The sequence below is a fragment of the Aspergillus ambiguus genome (genome assembly GCF_047715705.1).
Source record: "Aspergillus ambiguus strain CBS 117.58 unplaced genomic scaffold BDV59scaffold_4, whole genome shotgun sequence".
Taxonomy (NCBI): domain Eukaryota; kingdom Fungi; phylum Ascomycota; class Eurotiomycetes; order Eurotiales; family Aspergillaceae; genus Aspergillus; species Aspergillus ambiguus.
The window spans coordinates 893,987-909,208 of record NW_027395517.1 but is presented as its reverse complement, the minus strand read 5'-3'; the positions used below and the strand labels follow the sequence as shown (position 1 = coordinate 909,208).

At 54.4% G+C, this 15,222-nt stretch overlaps 6 protein-coding genes and 2 non-coding genes across 8 annotated transcripts; 3 read left to right on the top strand and 5 right to left on the bottom strand.

Annotated features, from left to right (window-relative positions):
• The first annotated feature begins 199 nt into the window (after nucleotides 1–199).
• Nucleotides 200–1,354, top strand: BDV59DRAFT_171373 (electron transfer flavoprotein regulatory factor 1). Its single transcript, XM_073688565.1, has 4 exons — nucleotides 200–264; nucleotides 312–455; nucleotides 516–528; nucleotides 582–1,354. Exons 1-4 carry the CDS (start codon nucleotides 219–221, stop codon nucleotides 631–633), a joined length of 255 nt encoding a protein of 84 aa, XP_073551505.1. The 5' UTR covers nucleotides 200–218; the 3' UTR covers nucleotides 634–1,354.
• BDV59DRAFT_112925 (class I SAM-dependent methyltransferase) lies at nucleotides 624–2,324 on the bottom strand. The gene has a single exon (XM_073686640.1). It carries the CDS (start codon nucleotides 2,024–2,026, stop codon nucleotides 830–832), a length of 1,197 nt encoding a protein of 398 aa, XP_073551504.1. The 5' UTR covers nucleotides 2,027–2,324; the 3' UTR covers nucleotides 624–829.
• A 2,031-nt stretch (nucleotides 2,325–4,355) lies between these two features.
• On the top strand, nucleotides 4,356–7,614 carry BDV59DRAFT_171368 (CCR4-Not complex 3'-5'-exoribonuclease subunit Ccr4). The gene is made up of 2 exons (XM_073688564.1): nucleotides 4,356–5,955; nucleotides 6,017–7,614. Exons 1-2 carry the CDS (start codon nucleotides 4,902–4,904, stop codon nucleotides 7,195–7,197), a joined length of 2,235 nt encoding a protein of 744 aa, XP_073551503.1. The 5' UTR covers nucleotides 4,356–4,901; the 3' UTR covers nucleotides 7,198–7,614.
• A 2-nt stretch (nucleotides 7,615–7,616) lies between these two features.
• On the bottom strand, nucleotides 7,617–9,409 carry BDV59DRAFT_171367 (tRNA (adenine-N(1)-)-methyltransferase). Its single transcript, XM_073688563.1, has 3 exons — nucleotides 9,145–9,409; nucleotides 8,866–9,083; nucleotides 7,617–8,787 (listed from the first exon to the last, which is right to left on the bottom strand). Exons 1-3 carry the CDS (start codon nucleotides 9,257–9,259, stop codon nucleotides 7,774–7,776), a joined length of 1,347 nt encoding a protein of 448 aa, XP_073551502.1. The 5' UTR covers nucleotides 9,260–9,409; the 3' UTR covers nucleotides 7,617–7,773.
• A 445-nt stretch (nucleotides 9,410–9,854) lies between these two features.
• BDV59DRAFT_199090 (uncharacterized protein) lies at nucleotides 9,855–13,015 on the top strand (the record flags this gene model as incomplete). The annotated part of the gene is made up of 6 exons (XM_073693290.1): nucleotides 9,855–9,956; nucleotides 10,015–10,091; nucleotides 10,157–10,608; nucleotides 10,664–10,776; nucleotides 11,316–12,691; nucleotides 12,751–13,015. The coding sequence occupies 6 exons, from the start codon at nucleotides 9,855–9,857 to the stop codon at nucleotides 13,013–13,015; spliced, it is 2,385 nt and encodes a 794-aa protein (XP_073551501.1).
• Nucleotides 13,016–13,283: 268 nt separating this feature from the next.
• Nucleotides 13,284–14,926, bottom strand: BDV59DRAFT_171361 (FAD-dependent oxidoreductase). Its single transcript, XM_073688562.1, has 3 exons — nucleotides 14,345–14,926; nucleotides 13,875–14,269; nucleotides 13,284–13,804 (listed from the first exon to the last, which is right to left on the bottom strand). The coding sequence occupies exons 1-3, from the start codon at nucleotides 14,630–14,632 to the stop codon at nucleotides 13,342–13,344; spliced, it is 1,146 nt and encodes a 381-aa protein (XP_073551500.1). The 5' UTR covers nucleotides 14,633–14,926; the 3' UTR covers nucleotides 13,284–13,341.
• Nucleotides 14,927–14,938: 12 nt separating this feature from the next.
• Nucleotides 14,939–15,019, bottom strand: BDV59DRAFT_t47. Its single transcript has one exon. It is a non-coding gene; the product is annotated as a tRNA-Ser (tRNA).
• Nucleotides 15,020–15,133: 114 nt separating this feature from the next.
• Nucleotides 15,134–15,214, bottom strand: BDV59DRAFT_t46. Its single transcript has one exon. It is a non-coding gene; the product is annotated as a tRNA-Ser (tRNA).
• Nucleotides 15,215–15,222: the final 8 nt, after the last annotated feature.

Genomic DNA, 15,222 nt, shown 5'->3' with positions numbered 1-15,222 from the left:
ACAACATATAGGGAGTACGTACTATGTACTTGGGGAAATAGGAATCCCAGGATAACAAGGACACACCCTCGCGTCGACACCAACTGGTTGGGCGTTTCTCCCGCGCAACAATAACGTCACCGCCATCCGCCCCAAACCCGCACTCCAACGACGGACGGCCTGCGACCTCCTCTCCCCTCAGAGTCTCCCTGGACACATCGCAAGTGAATGGAACCAACATGACCAATCCTGAGCTGCGCCGGCAGGTCATCAACATCTACAAGGGCACGTCTTCCCCTCTACTCTATGCAGTGCAACGCTGACCCTTGTAGAGATGCTCAATCTCGGGCGCAACTATCCCCAAGGCTACGAATATTTTCGGACCCGACTCCACAAGGCATTTGCCAGCCAGGCGCATCTGAATGATGACGAGCAGATCCGGAAGGGAATCGCCCGGGCGGAGTTTGTCAAGAAGGGTATGTTTTGCATTCCCGTGCAGGGGAGCTTTGAGGCTAGTGACTGATTCGTCTCGATAGAAATCGAAGCATTGTACGTGACGGTACGGACTATGAGACCTACAGAGCTATCGCTGACGAGAATAGGTACTATTTAAAGCGTTATCGGACGCTGAAACAGCGCTATGAAAACAATTAAGGGATGCCGTAGGCATCATATCATGCCGTGCCCATATGTCCAGCAAATATACACAAGAAAGAGATAAATACATAACAGTCCAAAATAGGGGTATCACCAATATAAACCAAGCAATGGTCTCTTCGGCCTTGCCGCTGTTGCTTTTCTCCTTCCCGCACACCGAAACACCGCGTACTTCTTCATTCCATACTAGCGCTCATCTCTTCCGCCCCCACCAGGCACTGACTTCAAGACACTCACCGTTGGCGAGGCCCGTCTTGAAAACGTCGGCCATCATGGCAGTCCACCACCGGTTCCACTCATCACGACTCTTCCCGCTAGCCTCCATGAGAATCGGCTCCATGCCCTCGATCATCTGGATGACCGTCAAGAGCGCGGTACGTCGTATGGACAACTGGTCGGCGGTCAATTGCTTGCGCACGTTGCCGGTCGAATCCTTGCCCTGGCCGTCGCGCTCCCAGCGCACCTCTCCGAGCGGGATGGCAATGCGACGGCTGTCAACATTCTCCAGCACATCCACCTCGGCGTTGAAGGACAGGCCGATGGTGGCGCACGGTAACGCGGTGAGCTTCCGGCGATCGAACGCCTTCTCCACCCAGGAGTTGTAGTCCTGCAGGAACTTGTTCTGGGCGCGAGTGAAGGGCGTGGCGGCCGAGAAGGTATACGTGGCGGTGGCGTCGGCGGTTTCCTGCTCGCGGGACGCCAGCTTGCGCGCGGGCGCCGGGTTGGGCAACAGCGAGCGAAAGACCCAGTCGGAATCCCACACCTCGAGGATGCCACCGGATCTGAGCACGCGCAGCGGTTCGCTCAAGCCGGAGGCTTGCTGGGCAGGGCTGGACGGGCACATGCCGGCGTCCTTGATGAAGACGAAGTCGAAGAAGTCATCCGGGAAGGGCAGCCGGGGCTTGCGCAGGTCGTGGCGCTTGAAGTGCCAGTTGACGCCCTTCTTGCGCAGGTCGGGAGCCAGCGAGACCAGGTCAATGCCGTAGAAGGCCACGTTGCGGTGGCCTTGCCGTGCGAAATACTCGTGGCAGAGGCTGGACCACAGGCCTGACCCGCAGGCGATCTCCAGCACGCGCATCGGCGGCCGCTCGGTCAGGTATGGGGTGCAGAAGGGGCCGCCAAACACGCGCACCAGCATGAGGGAGCGCAACGTCTGTCGATGGATCTCGGGTAGGTCGCAGGGGAGTGGATAGAGGTTCTCGGGATCTCGGAGGTAGGTGCGGTCGCCCTGGCGTATGAGAGGGAAATTGGTGTAGTCATGGAGGGACGTCAGGGAAGATGTGGATGTGGCCGCCCAGGTTTGACCGGTGGAACTGATGGTGGAATGGAGATCCGAGCCCGATGCTGCGGCCGGGGGAAATGGGACTGCACCGGGCGACATCATGTCCATAGTTTTGAGATTGAATTCCTTTTAACAAGCTGTTGTTCTCATGGATCGATCGTTCTGCGGGGAAGGGTCTGCATGCATCCTCGGGAAACACAACGGACCAAGTAATCCGGGAGGTGTTTTAGAACATTATATCATGACGGAAACACAGCTCGATTAATAATGAGTATGAGAATGGTTGGAACTAGAGGGAGAAGGGTGCGGTATAGTCCACGTCAGAGTAGGGGGGCTAAAAAAAAAAAAGTTGACGGAGAGATGAGTGGGGGAAGGTCGAGTAGATATGCGCGGGTGTTTGGGGAAAATAGAAATAAGAAGAAAACAAGGGTTTTCTATGTATTTTATAAGGACCAGGGAGTAATTGATGAGCCCGATTAAGCCATGGAAAAGCAGGGGAGAAGAGAGAGAGAGAGAGAAGAGAAGGAGGGAGGGAAGAGGGGGGCAAAAAACGATAGAGACACCATCGATGGATGAAAATCGCAGGACTTTCTCTCTCTTTTTCCCCCCTACTATGGACTCCACTTCATTCCGGAACGGCCAGCAGATTCGAGCCCCCAGGGTGGACTCCATCCGTCGAGTCGGTTACTACTAAGCCGACTAGTCATGATTTAGGGAACTTACCTCCCCACTGGGTTTCGCCTCTGGTGTCGCAGGTTGTTCGTCTCTGACAGCCCGGTTCCTCCAGTAGTGGCGGGATTTGAGCAACCCTGGGTTGGTCATCTCCGCGATGTACTGTACTTCTGTCGGTATGATAGGTATCATCCGCGACGTCTTGATCCATGGGTGGCAGTAGACTGCCGATGTCTCTTGTCTCTGCTGGGTCCCGCTCGACGAATAGGGAGAGATCCGTTTGATCCTACTCAACCCTCCCTAATCCAACACGGACCAGAAAGTTGGCGGAGTCGTTGAAGAGTCTCATCCCTGGGTCACCACCGTCAGCAACTCCATGTTGAATGGATATCTCCGAAGAAGAATACACACAAAGGAACAACAATAATGAAACGGCGTTGGTCAGAGTGGGGACTAGGATTCCATTTGTGCACGATGAAGTGCCACTCACCAACCACCGTTTTGTTCAGGGGAAACTAACGTAGGTACAGACTTTCATAGTCCCCGTCGTGGCTGGACGACACTACTCTCGGATCAGTTTAGTCGGTCGGCAGAGGTGGCAATGAATCACCAAGACTTCGCAATGCCAACTGGGGCTTTCCCTGCTGAAGCCGAAAGGTAGGCCAGGCAGAGAGGGGAACTAGCGGGTCTTGACATCATGACCCAGTGGAATGATGCCCTCTCAAAAATACGGGGAGAAGAGAGCGACGGTGGGAAATCTTCTGTATCGTCATAGCGGGTGGCGGTCTTTCGGCACGTGCCGGCACGGGGCACTTGCTGGCCTAAGGCCTCCTACAGGAAGGAGTACAGGCGGATTACATGGGGAGGGTTTCATTCATCGTCTGTGCCCTCCCGGTAACTCCTTATAGTCGTTCGGCTAAGGAGTTAGTTGCACCAATATGGATGTACATCACCTTCTCCCCGATCTTCTGGAAATCCTTCCCCGGGTTGCGTGATTGGGCTTGTGGGAGAAAGTATATGTTGGCAAGGTGGCCACTTTACGATGGGTCTTTTTGACACTATTATATATCTCGCATGATGTACGTTGCGGAATTCCGAAAGAGGATCGTCCACGAGGGCCAAGTTGGAATTGTTCTCCCTCCCCTATATTCATATATTCGTATACCTTTGAGAGGCAACTGACTCACTGGAAAAGGGTAGGCCCCTAGTTAGTTGGCCCAAGGCGGCTGTAAACAATCGTCTCCTTGCGTATGACGGCCCATGATAGTACCATCAGCTTGGAGACATGTTTCAGATTAAAGTTGGCATGCTGTCGTTGCACCTCAGTGAGCTTCGTGGAGCTTTTTCCCAGGCATGTTGCACAACTGCCCTTAGGCTAGCGAGGAAGATTGATTGGGGCGGATGGCATTTCCTCCAGCCGAGTTGAACAGGGTACTTTGTAAATATATCCAGGCGAACGGTGTATGTGGGTAGCCTTCAACAGTCATGGTCGTAGTTAGGCATAAGTACTAAGAACAGTGATGAAAGGAACCAGACCACCCGTCGCCAGTTGTCGTCCGTAGATGGTTTTTAGAAGGATTCGACAGCTCAACGCTTTCTCTACCCCCAAGCAGACCGAACGTCAGCCCAACCCTCCCCGAAAGATCTTACAACCAGGAGTTCTGAGGGTGAACTATGCCCGTCGCCGAATCCAGCAACCTTGGGCCCTTCCTCCCGGGCGGCGAATCAGGACCCCCCGATGCCACCTCACGTGACCACGCAACTCCCGCCTTCGATGCAAACCATCTTCACTGCGTCAGGACGAACAAGGCCTTCTCCCCAACAACCTGCCCGCTCCGTTGATATCTCCCCCCGTGGTATTCTCTTACATGCTTTGTCCCGTCTCCCTCGATCGGTTTATTCTGCTTTACTAGGCGACTTTCGCACCGCGACTGCAGGCTCCTCGCTAGACCACTGTCGGTCAGGCGGTGACTCGCTCCTCTCGATCTCCTCCCCTATCGCTCGACGATCGATCACTGTGACCCTTCGATTCGCATCTGGAGCCGTGACTGAGGTGGAGAAACTGGTTGACCCTGATCGGGCTTGCTACAATCGTGAGTTCGGATTAGCCTGAATCCTCGGTGTGGTTCCGCTTTAGGACCCCATGCTGAAGAGACGGCGAGAACGTATCCGATCCCCGACTCTCCTCTCGCCTACCTTCACCACCTCCAACTCCACCGCTACTACGCTGAACCTGGATCCTGCGCGGCCGATTCTCGTGTTCGCCGAGAATCCTCATCCAATTCCTCCTCGGTCTCATCTGCCACGTTAAATGGCAGATGGTACCTACAGGTTCCAGCAGCCTGGGGCCGGGCAGTTCTTCTTTCCAACGCAACAGCAACGACACCTTGTCCGCAACGGAACCAATTCACCCACGGGAAGACTGAAATACAGCCACGACACTCCTTCTCCTTCTCGATCCCCTCCCCTCACTCAAGCCACCGCCGCCGCCCTCAACCCTTTCACCATGTACAGCCAGACGCACCAAGGCCAACATGTCCTCATGAACGGCGGCCAGGCCCATCAGCGGTTTGGCATGCAGATTCCCAAGTTCCAATCTCAAAGCCACCATCCTCATCCGGCCCAGCAACCCCACCACCACGCCCATCACAACCAAGCTACCCACAACATCACTCATCAACACAATTTCTCTAGCGGGGCCTTGGCCGCCGCAACCCCCCACTTCACCCCGAGCCACATGCAGAATGGGGCTCATGCTAACGTTGACGAAGACCTTGACGAGTCTATGAATGAGCATTGGCAACAGCAGTTGCAGCTGGCTGCTGAGTCGCGGCAGGCCAGTTCCCCTCACTATTACGCCCGTGCCGTAGCCCAGCAGACGAAGGGCATCCAGATTGCTCCCAGCCAGATCGAAGTCCAAGAGAATGGCACCGATGGTCGTAACGGGACCGCAAAGGCGAAGTCGAGGCCAAGGCAGGGCTGGTATGCTCTGGATTTCGGTGGTCAGGGTCTCCGTGCACTCTCGACGTCTTTGTTCAACTACGTATTCCTGGAAAAGCTATACCTGAACCATAACAAGCTGAAGGCTCTACCTCAAACAATTGGACAGCTGCGGAAACTGGAGCATCTGGATCTGTCCGGCAATGACCTCACAGAGCTCCCAGAGGAAATCGGCATGCTCACGAGCCTGAAGAACCTGTTCCTATTCGACAACAACATCCGCACACTTCCCTACGAGATGGGCTATCTTTACCGTTTGGAAACACTGGGTATTGAGGGAAACCCCTTGAACGATATGCTCAAGTCCCAGGTTGTGAAGGATGGCACAAAGGCTTTGATCAGATATTTGAGGGAAGAGATGCCAGGTATGTGGCTGTCACTGCTATAGTGAATTCCTAAGGGACCTTGCGCTAACGGAAGCTCTAGTTCACCTCCCACCTCCCGATAGAGACTGGGTGATCCTTGATGACACCTCGAACGCCTCCACCGAGAAAGTCACGGTCCTTTCCCACAACGCCCTGTGTGACTCGTCGGCGACCTCCTCGCACTTTGGATATACACCTTCCCGCGCCCTATCCTGGGAATTCCGGCGAGAACTCATTCTAAGCGAATTGCGGTCTCACGACTCGGACATCGTTTGCCTCCAAGAAGTCGATCAAGGTAGCTACAACGGGTTCTTCCGGGAACAATTGGCATACAACGACTACAAGGGAGTGTATTGGCCTCGAGGAAGGGCCATGGGCATGCAGGAGGAGGAAGCCAAGTCCGTTGATGGCTGCGCAACTTTCTTCAAAGGAAGCAAGTTCATCCTGCTTGACAAGCAGATGATCAACTTTGGGCAGACAGCTGTCCGGAGACCAGACGCCAAGGGTCAGGATGACATCTACAACCGTCTCTGGCAGAAGGACCACATCGCAGTCGTTGTGTTCCTGGAAAACCGGTTGACGGGGTCGCGGTTCATCGTCGTGAATGCTCACCTCTACTGGGACCCGGCGTTCAAAGATGTCAAGCTGATCCAGACCGCCATTCTCATGGAGGAGATCACGAAGCTATCTGACGGATACGCGAAATGGCCCCCATGTACCGACAAGACGGCCTTCCGCTTCTCGGAAGCCGAAGGTGGTGGTGAGACCGAGAATCAGCCTGAGCCCGCGCCGTCGATGGAATACGCCAGTGGTGATCAGATTCCGCTCTTCATGTGTGGAGACTTCAACTCGTCACCTGGTTCCGCGGCATACAATCTCATCGCGAACGGACGGCTCACCGAAGAGCATCCCGATCTGGAGAAGCGGTTGTACGGTAACCTGAGCCGGGTCGGTATGACGCACCCCTTCAAGCTCAAGTCCGCGTACGGATCTATCAACGAACTGAGCTTTACAAATTACACGCCCGATTTCAAGGACATTCTGGATTACGTCTGGTATTCATCAAATACACTGCACGTTTCGGCGTTACTGGGCGAGGTGGACAAGGACTATCTGAAGAGAGTGCCCGGGTTCCCCAATTTTCATTTTCCTAGTGACCATATCGCATTATTTGCGGAGTTTTCAGTTAAAGGGAAAAAGGGTAAGGTTGTGGAGGCGGACTTTGGACCGCAACGGAGCTGAAGGGAAACGGAGCATGTCGACATCTTATGAGACTGGTGTTTGTGTAGCCGGTTTGTTATCTCGGAATCTTTGGGGGCCTTTACTGCGTGCCTGTGGTGTTCTTCATTGTCTTGCGTTTGCCCGTCCTGCTTGTTTCTCTCCTATCTTTCTATAACATTCTTGTGTGAGTCTATTCTTGTTGCTGATGTCGCTTTGAAAGGGTTTCCTTCCGATTGTATCCCTTTGCTGTCATCTTGGAAAGTACCTAGTTACAACGGCGTGGCTGTTTCTGTTGTTCTTTTGCCCCGTTTACTCTGCTCAGTTCCGGTTGGTATGTGCTAGGATTTGTTACGTGCGTTGAACCCGAGTCTTTTATCTAGACCTAGCCTTGTGTATACTTGGGTGGTGCGGGCTCAGGGCCAAGGCAGATAGGAGGTGTATGCTATTTCTCTTTCTTCGATGAATTCCGGTAACTCTAAGCTGTAGAGGAGACACAAAACGCCCAAGCGGTACATGCACATGCAAGATCCACATCCGTCTACATATCATACACGACAATCTATATTACAAAGGGGGGTATCCAAACTCCGAGCAAATTCAACGCTTCTGGAGATCCTCAATGCGTCTCCAGATCCCGACGAACCCACCACCCACAATGCGAGACCCGACCTTTGGTCGACAGACTAGCACACTGTCATCAGCCTTAGCCTCCTCCATCGCAGGTGTCTCCCCCGTGGCACCGTCCGCAGCCGCGGCCGACTCACCCTCGGCGGTCTCGGCCCACGACGACGGGTCCGCGCGGGACTTCTTCACGGCGAAGCGCACATCCCACAGCCGGCCGCTGCTGATCCCCGCGCCGAGCTCGACGACCTTCTCCAGAGCGAAGGGTAGCGCCTGCTGCCGGATGAGATCCACGCAGTCGCCGATCTGGGTGATACTCGGCATGAAGACGGCCAGGACGCCGTCGCGTTTGAGGATCGGGGCGACACGCGGGATGCGCTGATGAGCCGACGGCATGTCCAGGATGGCGTAGGAAAGGAACGGCTCGACGGAGGCGGCCGTCGGGGTCCGGGACAGAAGGGAGGGCTGGGCCCGTTGTCGCGCAGCCGTCTGCTGCACGATCCAGTTCTCGACGTGGCCCACGTAGAAGTCCACGTTACCTGCGTATAGCCCGCGGCGGAACCCGCGCACGATCTTCTCCGCGTGCGCCGAGAATTTGGGCGACACGTCCACCGTGTGGATGACTGCCCGGCGCTGCGCGCGCCAGGCGTCCCAGGTCTGCTGTTGCGCGGCGTCGGCTGTCTCTGGTGGGGGGGCGTTGTCCGGGGTTGATGTGGTGGTTGTTTGCGGGCTGGTGGTGCTGCGATCTTCCTCGTCGGGTCGGATGGGTCGGTCTTGGAGGAACTGGACCTGCGAGCGTGTCGGGAGAGGCGGAGGGGTCGGGTTTGCGGCTTGGATTGCGCGCGCAAGGTGGAGGGTGAGGGAGCCGTGGCCGGTGCCGGACTCGAGGATTTCTAGCGGCGGTGGACGGGTCCGGTCGTCGCCGTCTGCTGGAGGTGCGACGTGGATGTCGAGGAGGGAAACGATGAGGTTGGCGTCGGCAGCGTAGATCTGGATGCGTAGGAAGCCAATGGGTTAGTTCGTTCGGTTTATTCGCGGGGAGATTGACTTTTTGGGGGGAGGGCATACCGGCGTGACCAGACGCGGCGTCAGGGCGACATATTCATCGAGCGTGGGGAGGGTGAGTCGGCATTCGGGGCCTTTCACGGCTTGAATTCGATCGCGCACTCGTTGACCGATGATGCTGTCGTGCGGGAGAGATCCGCGACGGAGATCAGTCTTGTGGCCATGACGGAGGGGTTTGGTCAGGGTCGGGGTTTTCCCATGGATGACGGCTCGATCTCCTTCTGTAGAAGCGAAGGAGGTTAGAAGAACCTGGATGGCGAGGAAGTGAGTGGTTGTACTGACCGCGGAAGAAGGAAAAGTCGGTATCGACGGATCTGGGGAAGATGGACGGTGGAGAAGGTTTGCAGGAGGGAGAGAGTCCCAGGACTCGCCGCAAGGACTGCAGCAGACGAGCCATTCAATTGACGCGAGGGAATGGAGGCGTTGGGGGAAGGGAAGCGGAAGTTGAAGATGACCGAGATGAGGAATAAAAAATAAACTGCGGATCCATCCACGGTACTAATCCATCGCCAACATACGGCTTATTGAATATCGGCGATTGTACAATCTTATACCCAAGGTACTTACGTAGTATATACACCTGGGTACCTGGTATGTAGTATCCAACAGAGGACGGCCAATTGCCTAAGTAGGTAGTGTCTAGCGACGTCTTTCCTGGTTTGCTCCTTCGGCGGCCCAAGAAGGACGTTCCTTCCCTCGTTTCTTCTTTCTCTCCTCTTTCCCCTTGCCCCTTTTCTCCCCAGCAAACAAACGTACACCTCCATCGCATCCCACTCCTCTACCTCACCAAATACTCTCTGTACGTCTCATCGACTCTTCGACTTCCCTCTCGGTTCCCATTGCAGTTCAGACGGCCCACCCCCCCACGGCGGGGCAACGTGAACAGGATGAGGACCATGAGAAACGCCCATCGGGTCGCCGATTGCTGACCTCCCTCTCCTCCAGTCGCATAGTTGTATATCACCATTGATAGCCTTCTTGCTATTACCAACATGACTGCTTCCTCCCTCCCGTACATGAAATCCAACCCGAAGGTCATCTTCTTCACGGATTTTGATGGGACCATCACCCTCAAAGATAGCAATGACTTCCTGGTATCCCTTTCCCAACAGCCGCGCTCCAACCATACGACTGACTGGTCCCTCTGACAAGACCGATAACCTCGGATACGGCCGCGAAAAGCGTCGTCAGGGGAACCTGGATGTCCTGGAAGGCAAAATCACCTTTCGGTATACCTCCCGCACTTGCATTCTCTCTACCCGACTTGTCTTACCTGATATCTTCCTTTTCGCAGCGATTCCTTCCGCGAAATGCTGGACAGCGTGAAGACGCCCTACAACGAATGTATCGACCAACTCCGGAAGAACATGCGCCTGGACCCCCACTTTGTCGAGTTCTACAATTGGGCCAAGGAGAACAACGTGCCCATTGTCGTCCTCTCCTCAGGCATGGTTCCTATTATCACCGCGCTCTTCGAGACCCTGCTGGGAGGCAAGATGGGCGACCATCTCCACATTGTCGCCAATGACGTTGAGAGCCGCGACGGCAAGGATATCAATACTGAGGGTGGTTGGCAGATTAAGTACCACGACGACAGCCATTTTGGTCATGACAAGTCTCTCGAGATCAAGCCTTATGCCGCCCTCCCCGATGCCGTGCGTCCGACTCTGCTCTATGCAGGAGATGGCGTCTCCGACTTGTCTGCTGCCGCGGAAACGGATCTCCTGTTTGCGAAGAAAGGAAACGGTAAGCGGCGCTTCTTATTACCGCCGGTAGGCAACCGAGTCTAACAATACTCCAGATTTGGTCACGTTCTGTGAACGCAAGGGAATGCCATTTACGGTCTTCGAGAACTGGTCGTCCATACTCGCTACCACGAAAGATATTCTCGCCGGTAAAGTGACGGCCAAACAGGTGGCGCAGAATGGGCCTTGAAAGTAACTGTATTAAGTGCGGTCATGTAGTTAGATCTAGATAGATACTCAGATAGACATCCATCCTGTACGTACTGCGTATGTTTTGCACCATGTAGATTACCGAATCGGGTTTAACGTGACAGCTGGACCCATGTCCCAAAGCGGCTAGTGGGCCCATTGTTCGTGGATCGACCGCCTGCCGGATTCGGGAAAGACAGACCCTCGAAAATACGGGGGAGCGACATTAACATTCTTCCTCCTCTTCTCTCCGATCGAACTCCTCTCCTCCGAAGAACAGGCCCCGTGAGATGACCTGGTGCTAGGTCTTCTCTGTGGTGAGCCTCCCGATTTGATTCTGCGACTGGGCGGTCCCATCATGCTTGAGCATCCGCCCATATTCCCTCCAACTACCAGCTACCAAGGGGATCTGCCACAGTTGTCATGACACGCCGTCTTGTATGACCTCAACTCCGCTGAGTGCTATATGGCCTCTATCCCCCTACCCTCCACCCGACACTAATCCATTGTCTTCGCCAGGTTCGAGCGGGCGTTCAGCTCGCTCTAGTAGCTTCTTTCGTCCTCATCTTGGTGGTCACTCTCGATAATCGCTTTCGCGTCCTCCCCGCTTCCATCCACGGCCACCTTCCCTCTCACTACTCTGGACTCGCGATCACAGACGTTATCGTGGTCACATGCTCCGCCATCAACCCCTTTTCTAACTGCAAACCCCGTTCGGAGTCATGGACTGCTGTGGAGAAAGACCTCTATCTCCGCACCGGCTGGACCTCCAGTGCTTTCATCCACTTCCAACACAAAAAGGAAGAAGACCTGTTATCCTCCGACAAAGTGGTGATAGATTTAAAGATTAGCCGACTCGTACCTGAGTCCACTGACGAGTCGAAGAAAGATGGCGGGGTATGGGAGGAAAGACCTGGGGGCATCTGGTTGAAACGTACCGCGAAGCGCCATGCGAGCGATTCACAGAAGGCTATTACCGGCATCGATGTGCTTTTCGGTGCAGATGCCGTCGACCCGCGGTTTGGGTGGGAGGTCAAGGATACCCCGCTGCTGCTGGATAGTCGGACCGAAAATACGGAAGCTCGTATCAGTGTTCGGCGAGGGCACCCCTCCAAGAACAAGAAGCCAGTCCCCAGAATTAACGAGAATGGCCGATTCAAGATCATGCAGCTGGCTGATCTGCACCTGAGTACGGGGCTTGGGGCGTGTCGAGACCCCGTCCCCATTGAGCCAGTCCCGGGCCAGAGATGTGAGGCCGACCCGCGCACCCTGGAGTTTGTCGAAAGACTCCTAGACGAAGAACAACCCGACATGGTTGTCCTCACTGGTGACCAAGTAAACGGCGAGACCTCCAGAGATTCGCAGACCGCGCTCTTCAAGTCGGTCAAGCTGCTGGTCGATCGCAAGATACCGTATGCCGCTATTTTTGGCAATCACGATGACGAGGGGAACCTCAACAGGGAGCAATTGATGCAAATCCTTGAGGATCTCCCGTATTCGCTATCATCGGCTGGCCCGGAGGAAGTGGATGGCGTCGGAAACTACATTGTGGAAGTCCTCGGTCGTGGAAAGACCGGCAATTCCGCTTTGACGCTTTACCTCCTCGACACTCACTCTTACTCTCCGGATGAACGCCAGTTCCGAGGCTATGACTGGATCAAACCCAGTCAGATTCGGTGGTTCAAGACTACCGCCCAGGGCCTGAAGGCCAAGCACCATGAATATACCTACATGCACATGAACATGGCATTCATCCATATACCATTGCCCGAATATCGTGAGCAGCAGAATTATTACCGTGGCAACTGGTCGGAAGCACCGACGGCACCGGGCTTCAACTCGGGCTTTAAAGATGCGCTTGAGGAGGAGGGAATCCTGTTTGTCAGCTGCGGACAGTAAGTTACTCTCGCTATGCTCCGTCCGTCGTCGCAAGATCGTGGTTAACCCATCTTAGCGATCATGTCAATGACTATTGCATGCTGGATCAAGACCAAAACGACAAGCCTTCGCTTTGGATGTGCTACGGTGGTGGCGCAGGCTTTGGAGGCTACGGCGGTTACGGCGGTTACGTCCGGCGCATCAGGTTCTTTGACTTTGATATGAACTCCGGAAGAGTCATGACATACAAGCGACTTGAATATGGAGAAACCGAAGCCAAAATCGACGAGATGATGATCGTCGATGGCGGAGCTGTTAAAGGGCCCCAGGAGAACAACTAAAACCTTGGGTGATTGCCTTCATGACACACCGCTATTCTTTTCCATTCCATCTCGCAGCAACTGGCATATGGTTTCTATTTCACTTTCTCCCTTCGTTATTCACATATCTTCTCCCTTATACCGTCTTTACTTTTTTAATTTGTACAAGTGATGCGTCATCATGCTAGCGTCGGCCGCGAGGATCCGTTGCAAAGGGACATCTTGAAAGGGCCGAAAAAGGATTTTTTCATATTGGTTTATCTCATTTACAATCTGTAACTATGCTTCTTCACCGCACTTGCATGGTGTATGACAAGAAAGATTGCAGAGTTGGACGATGACAATGCTCACCACCATTTTTCCCAAAACACATGCTCTTTTTTCTGACCGAGCGAGTTTTGAATAATAGGAATAAACTCGTCTGTCATTTTGGGCGGGCCACACATATAGCATAGCGTTTCCTCTGGCCGGAATGTTCCTTCTGGGCCAGCTAGAGCTAATTGGAGGTCATTGTGACTGATTCTCCGTGGATGAACCGTTATGTCCAACGGCGGTTCCCGCAATACGGGTGACTCCGGCGACAGACCAGTGAGAAAGAGGTCGAGCGAGATTTGTAGGCGCTGAGAAGTAGAATGCGATCGCATAATCTGGCGGAGGCGGGAGAGGAACGGGACTTGTTCCATGGGGCTCTCCGAAGATCCCTCCCGAGGGAGCTTCGAGGAGTACAAGAAATGGATGTTACAAGGACGGCGGAGGGAGGGACACCCATCGGGATGGTTATTCAGGTGCGACAGCATGGATATGAGCGGGCTGATTACAGAGGTTAGCCTTTGTCTCCTGGCACACCGCAAGTTGTCATCAGACTTATAGGGACACTTACTTGATTCCCATCCCACCGGCGACAAAAACCACATTGCGAATCCCACCGAGATCGATGCCTGCAGGAGGCCACACAAGACTCCCGCCAACGCGGATGGTGAGGTCCTTCCCGAGGATCTCATGCTTGGGCCGCCAGAGCCAGGCACTGGCCGGGTTGGACGGTGCATACTGCACGGCGAGTTCGACATACGGAGCTCGTCCGCGGGGGTCTAACGGCGGAAGGCCCGTCTCTTCGTCGTCGACGGCTAGCGATTCTGTCGTCGGCTCCAGGGATGGCAGCGCCTGCGCGTCCGCCGGCGTCGACGTGATGCTGAAGCCTCCCGCAGTAGATACGGTGGGGATGTGCACATCCAGCCATTGACCTGGGAGGAAGGTGAATGGCTCCGGTTGGTCCGACTAGTTCTGCGTCAGTTGTTTCTGCTGGATGTCTGTGTAGGGAGAGTACGAACGGAGCGCCGGACATCATCATACCTCTGCGTCTTCTTGACTCTCCTCTGGGGTGGAGGCCTGCGGGGGGAGAGTCAATTGAAGTAGTCGGACCGTGGGGTTGGCCTGCTCGATATGCGACAGCCGGACGTTGTATAGTCGGTTCTGTCGCGGCTCGGCGGCTGTGCGCACTACATGCGGAATGGAGGGCTTCTTGCTGCTGGGGGAGCTCATTTGGCGCCGGACCCTAGCGAATCGGGGTGTCTGCGATGGAATGTATGTCGGTGTAGAGAGCTGGCGACGGGGGAGTAGTCGGAGCGCAGTCGATTGCATGTAGAGTTGCAGCAAGGTGACCTCTTGTCTGGAGAGGTAGTCAGAGGTGGGGCTCTGTGCGGATTGTTATATTGCGGAAGATCGATATTGGTATTGTCACGGAGAGAGGTGGAGAGATGTTGTTGCAGCCGGATGACGTCTTTCAGGACAGTTGCTTTTGCTGTTGATAGCCCCCGGCCAAATAGAACCATGGTCAGTGATGATGTTCTAATCTTAGGGATAAATCACAACGGAATGTCCATATCCTGTGACTGTTGTTAGAATTAAAAATATATATATTATACTTAATTCAATGAAGAAAAAATACGACAAGGGCCGGATTCGAACCGACGACCCCAAAGGGATTAGATTTCGAGTCTAACGGATTAACCACTCTCCCACCTTGCCGCATATATCCGAAGTGGCGACTTATCGTGTCTTGGAAATGGAAGCAAATGATAGCTGTAGAATGGTAAAATTTTTCAGATTCTACTGCGTGGTATGGAAATGGATATCAAAAAACGACAAGGGCCGGATTCGAACCGACGACCCCAAAGGGATAAGATTTCTAGTCTTACGGATTAACCGCTCTCCCACCTTGCCGCATGCAT

Excerpts from the sequence above, each read along its gene's own strand:
- BDV59DRAFT_112925 (XM_073686640.1), bottom strand. The coding sequence starts at position 2,026 with ATGGACATGATGTCGCCCGGTGCAGTCCCATTTCCCCCGGCCGCAGCA.
- BDV59DRAFT_171367 (XM_073688563.1), bottom strand. The coding sequence starts at position 9,259 with ATGGCTCGTCTGCTGCAGTCCTTGCGGCGAGTCCTGGGACTCTCTCCC. Across the intron at positions 9,084-9,144 it reads CGACTTTTCCTTCTTCCGCG|AAGGAGATCGAGCCGTCATC; the intron begins GTCAGTACAACC and ends TCGCTTCTACAG. Across the intron at positions 8,788-8,865 it reads CGCCGCGTCTGGTCACGCCG|ATCTACGCTGCCGACGCCAA; the intron begins GTATGCCCTCCC and ends CTACGCATCCAG.
- BDV59DRAFT_171368 (XM_073688564.1), top strand. The coding sequence starts at position 4,902 with ATGGCAGATGGTACCTACAGGTTCCAGCAGCCTGGGGCCGGGCAGTTC. Across the intron at positions 5,956-6,016 it reads TTTGAGGGAAGAGATGCCAG|TTCACCTCCCACCTCCCGAT; the intron begins GTATGTGGCTGT and ends CGGAAGCTCTAG.
- BDV59DRAFT_171373 (XM_073688565.1), top strand. The coding sequence starts at position 219 with ATGACCAATCCTGAGCTGCGCCGGCAGGTCATCAACATCTACAAGG. Across the intron at positions 265-311 it reads GGTCATCAACATCTACAAGG|AGATGCTCAATCTCGGGCGC; the intron begins GCACGTCTTCCC and ends TGACCCTTGTAG.
- BDV59DRAFT_171361 (XM_073688562.1), bottom strand. The coding sequence starts at position 14,632 with ATGCAATCGACTGCGCTCCGACTACTCCCCCGTCGCCAGCTCTCTACA. Across the intron at positions 14,270-14,344 it reads AGAGTCAAGAAGACGCAGAG|TCGGACCAACCGGAGCCATT; the intron begins GTATGATGATGT and ends ACGCAGAACTAG. Across the intron at positions 13,805-13,874 it reads GCCGGTGGGATGGGAATCAA|CCCGCTCATATCCATGCTGT; the intron begins GTAAGTGTCCCT and ends CTCTGTAATCAG.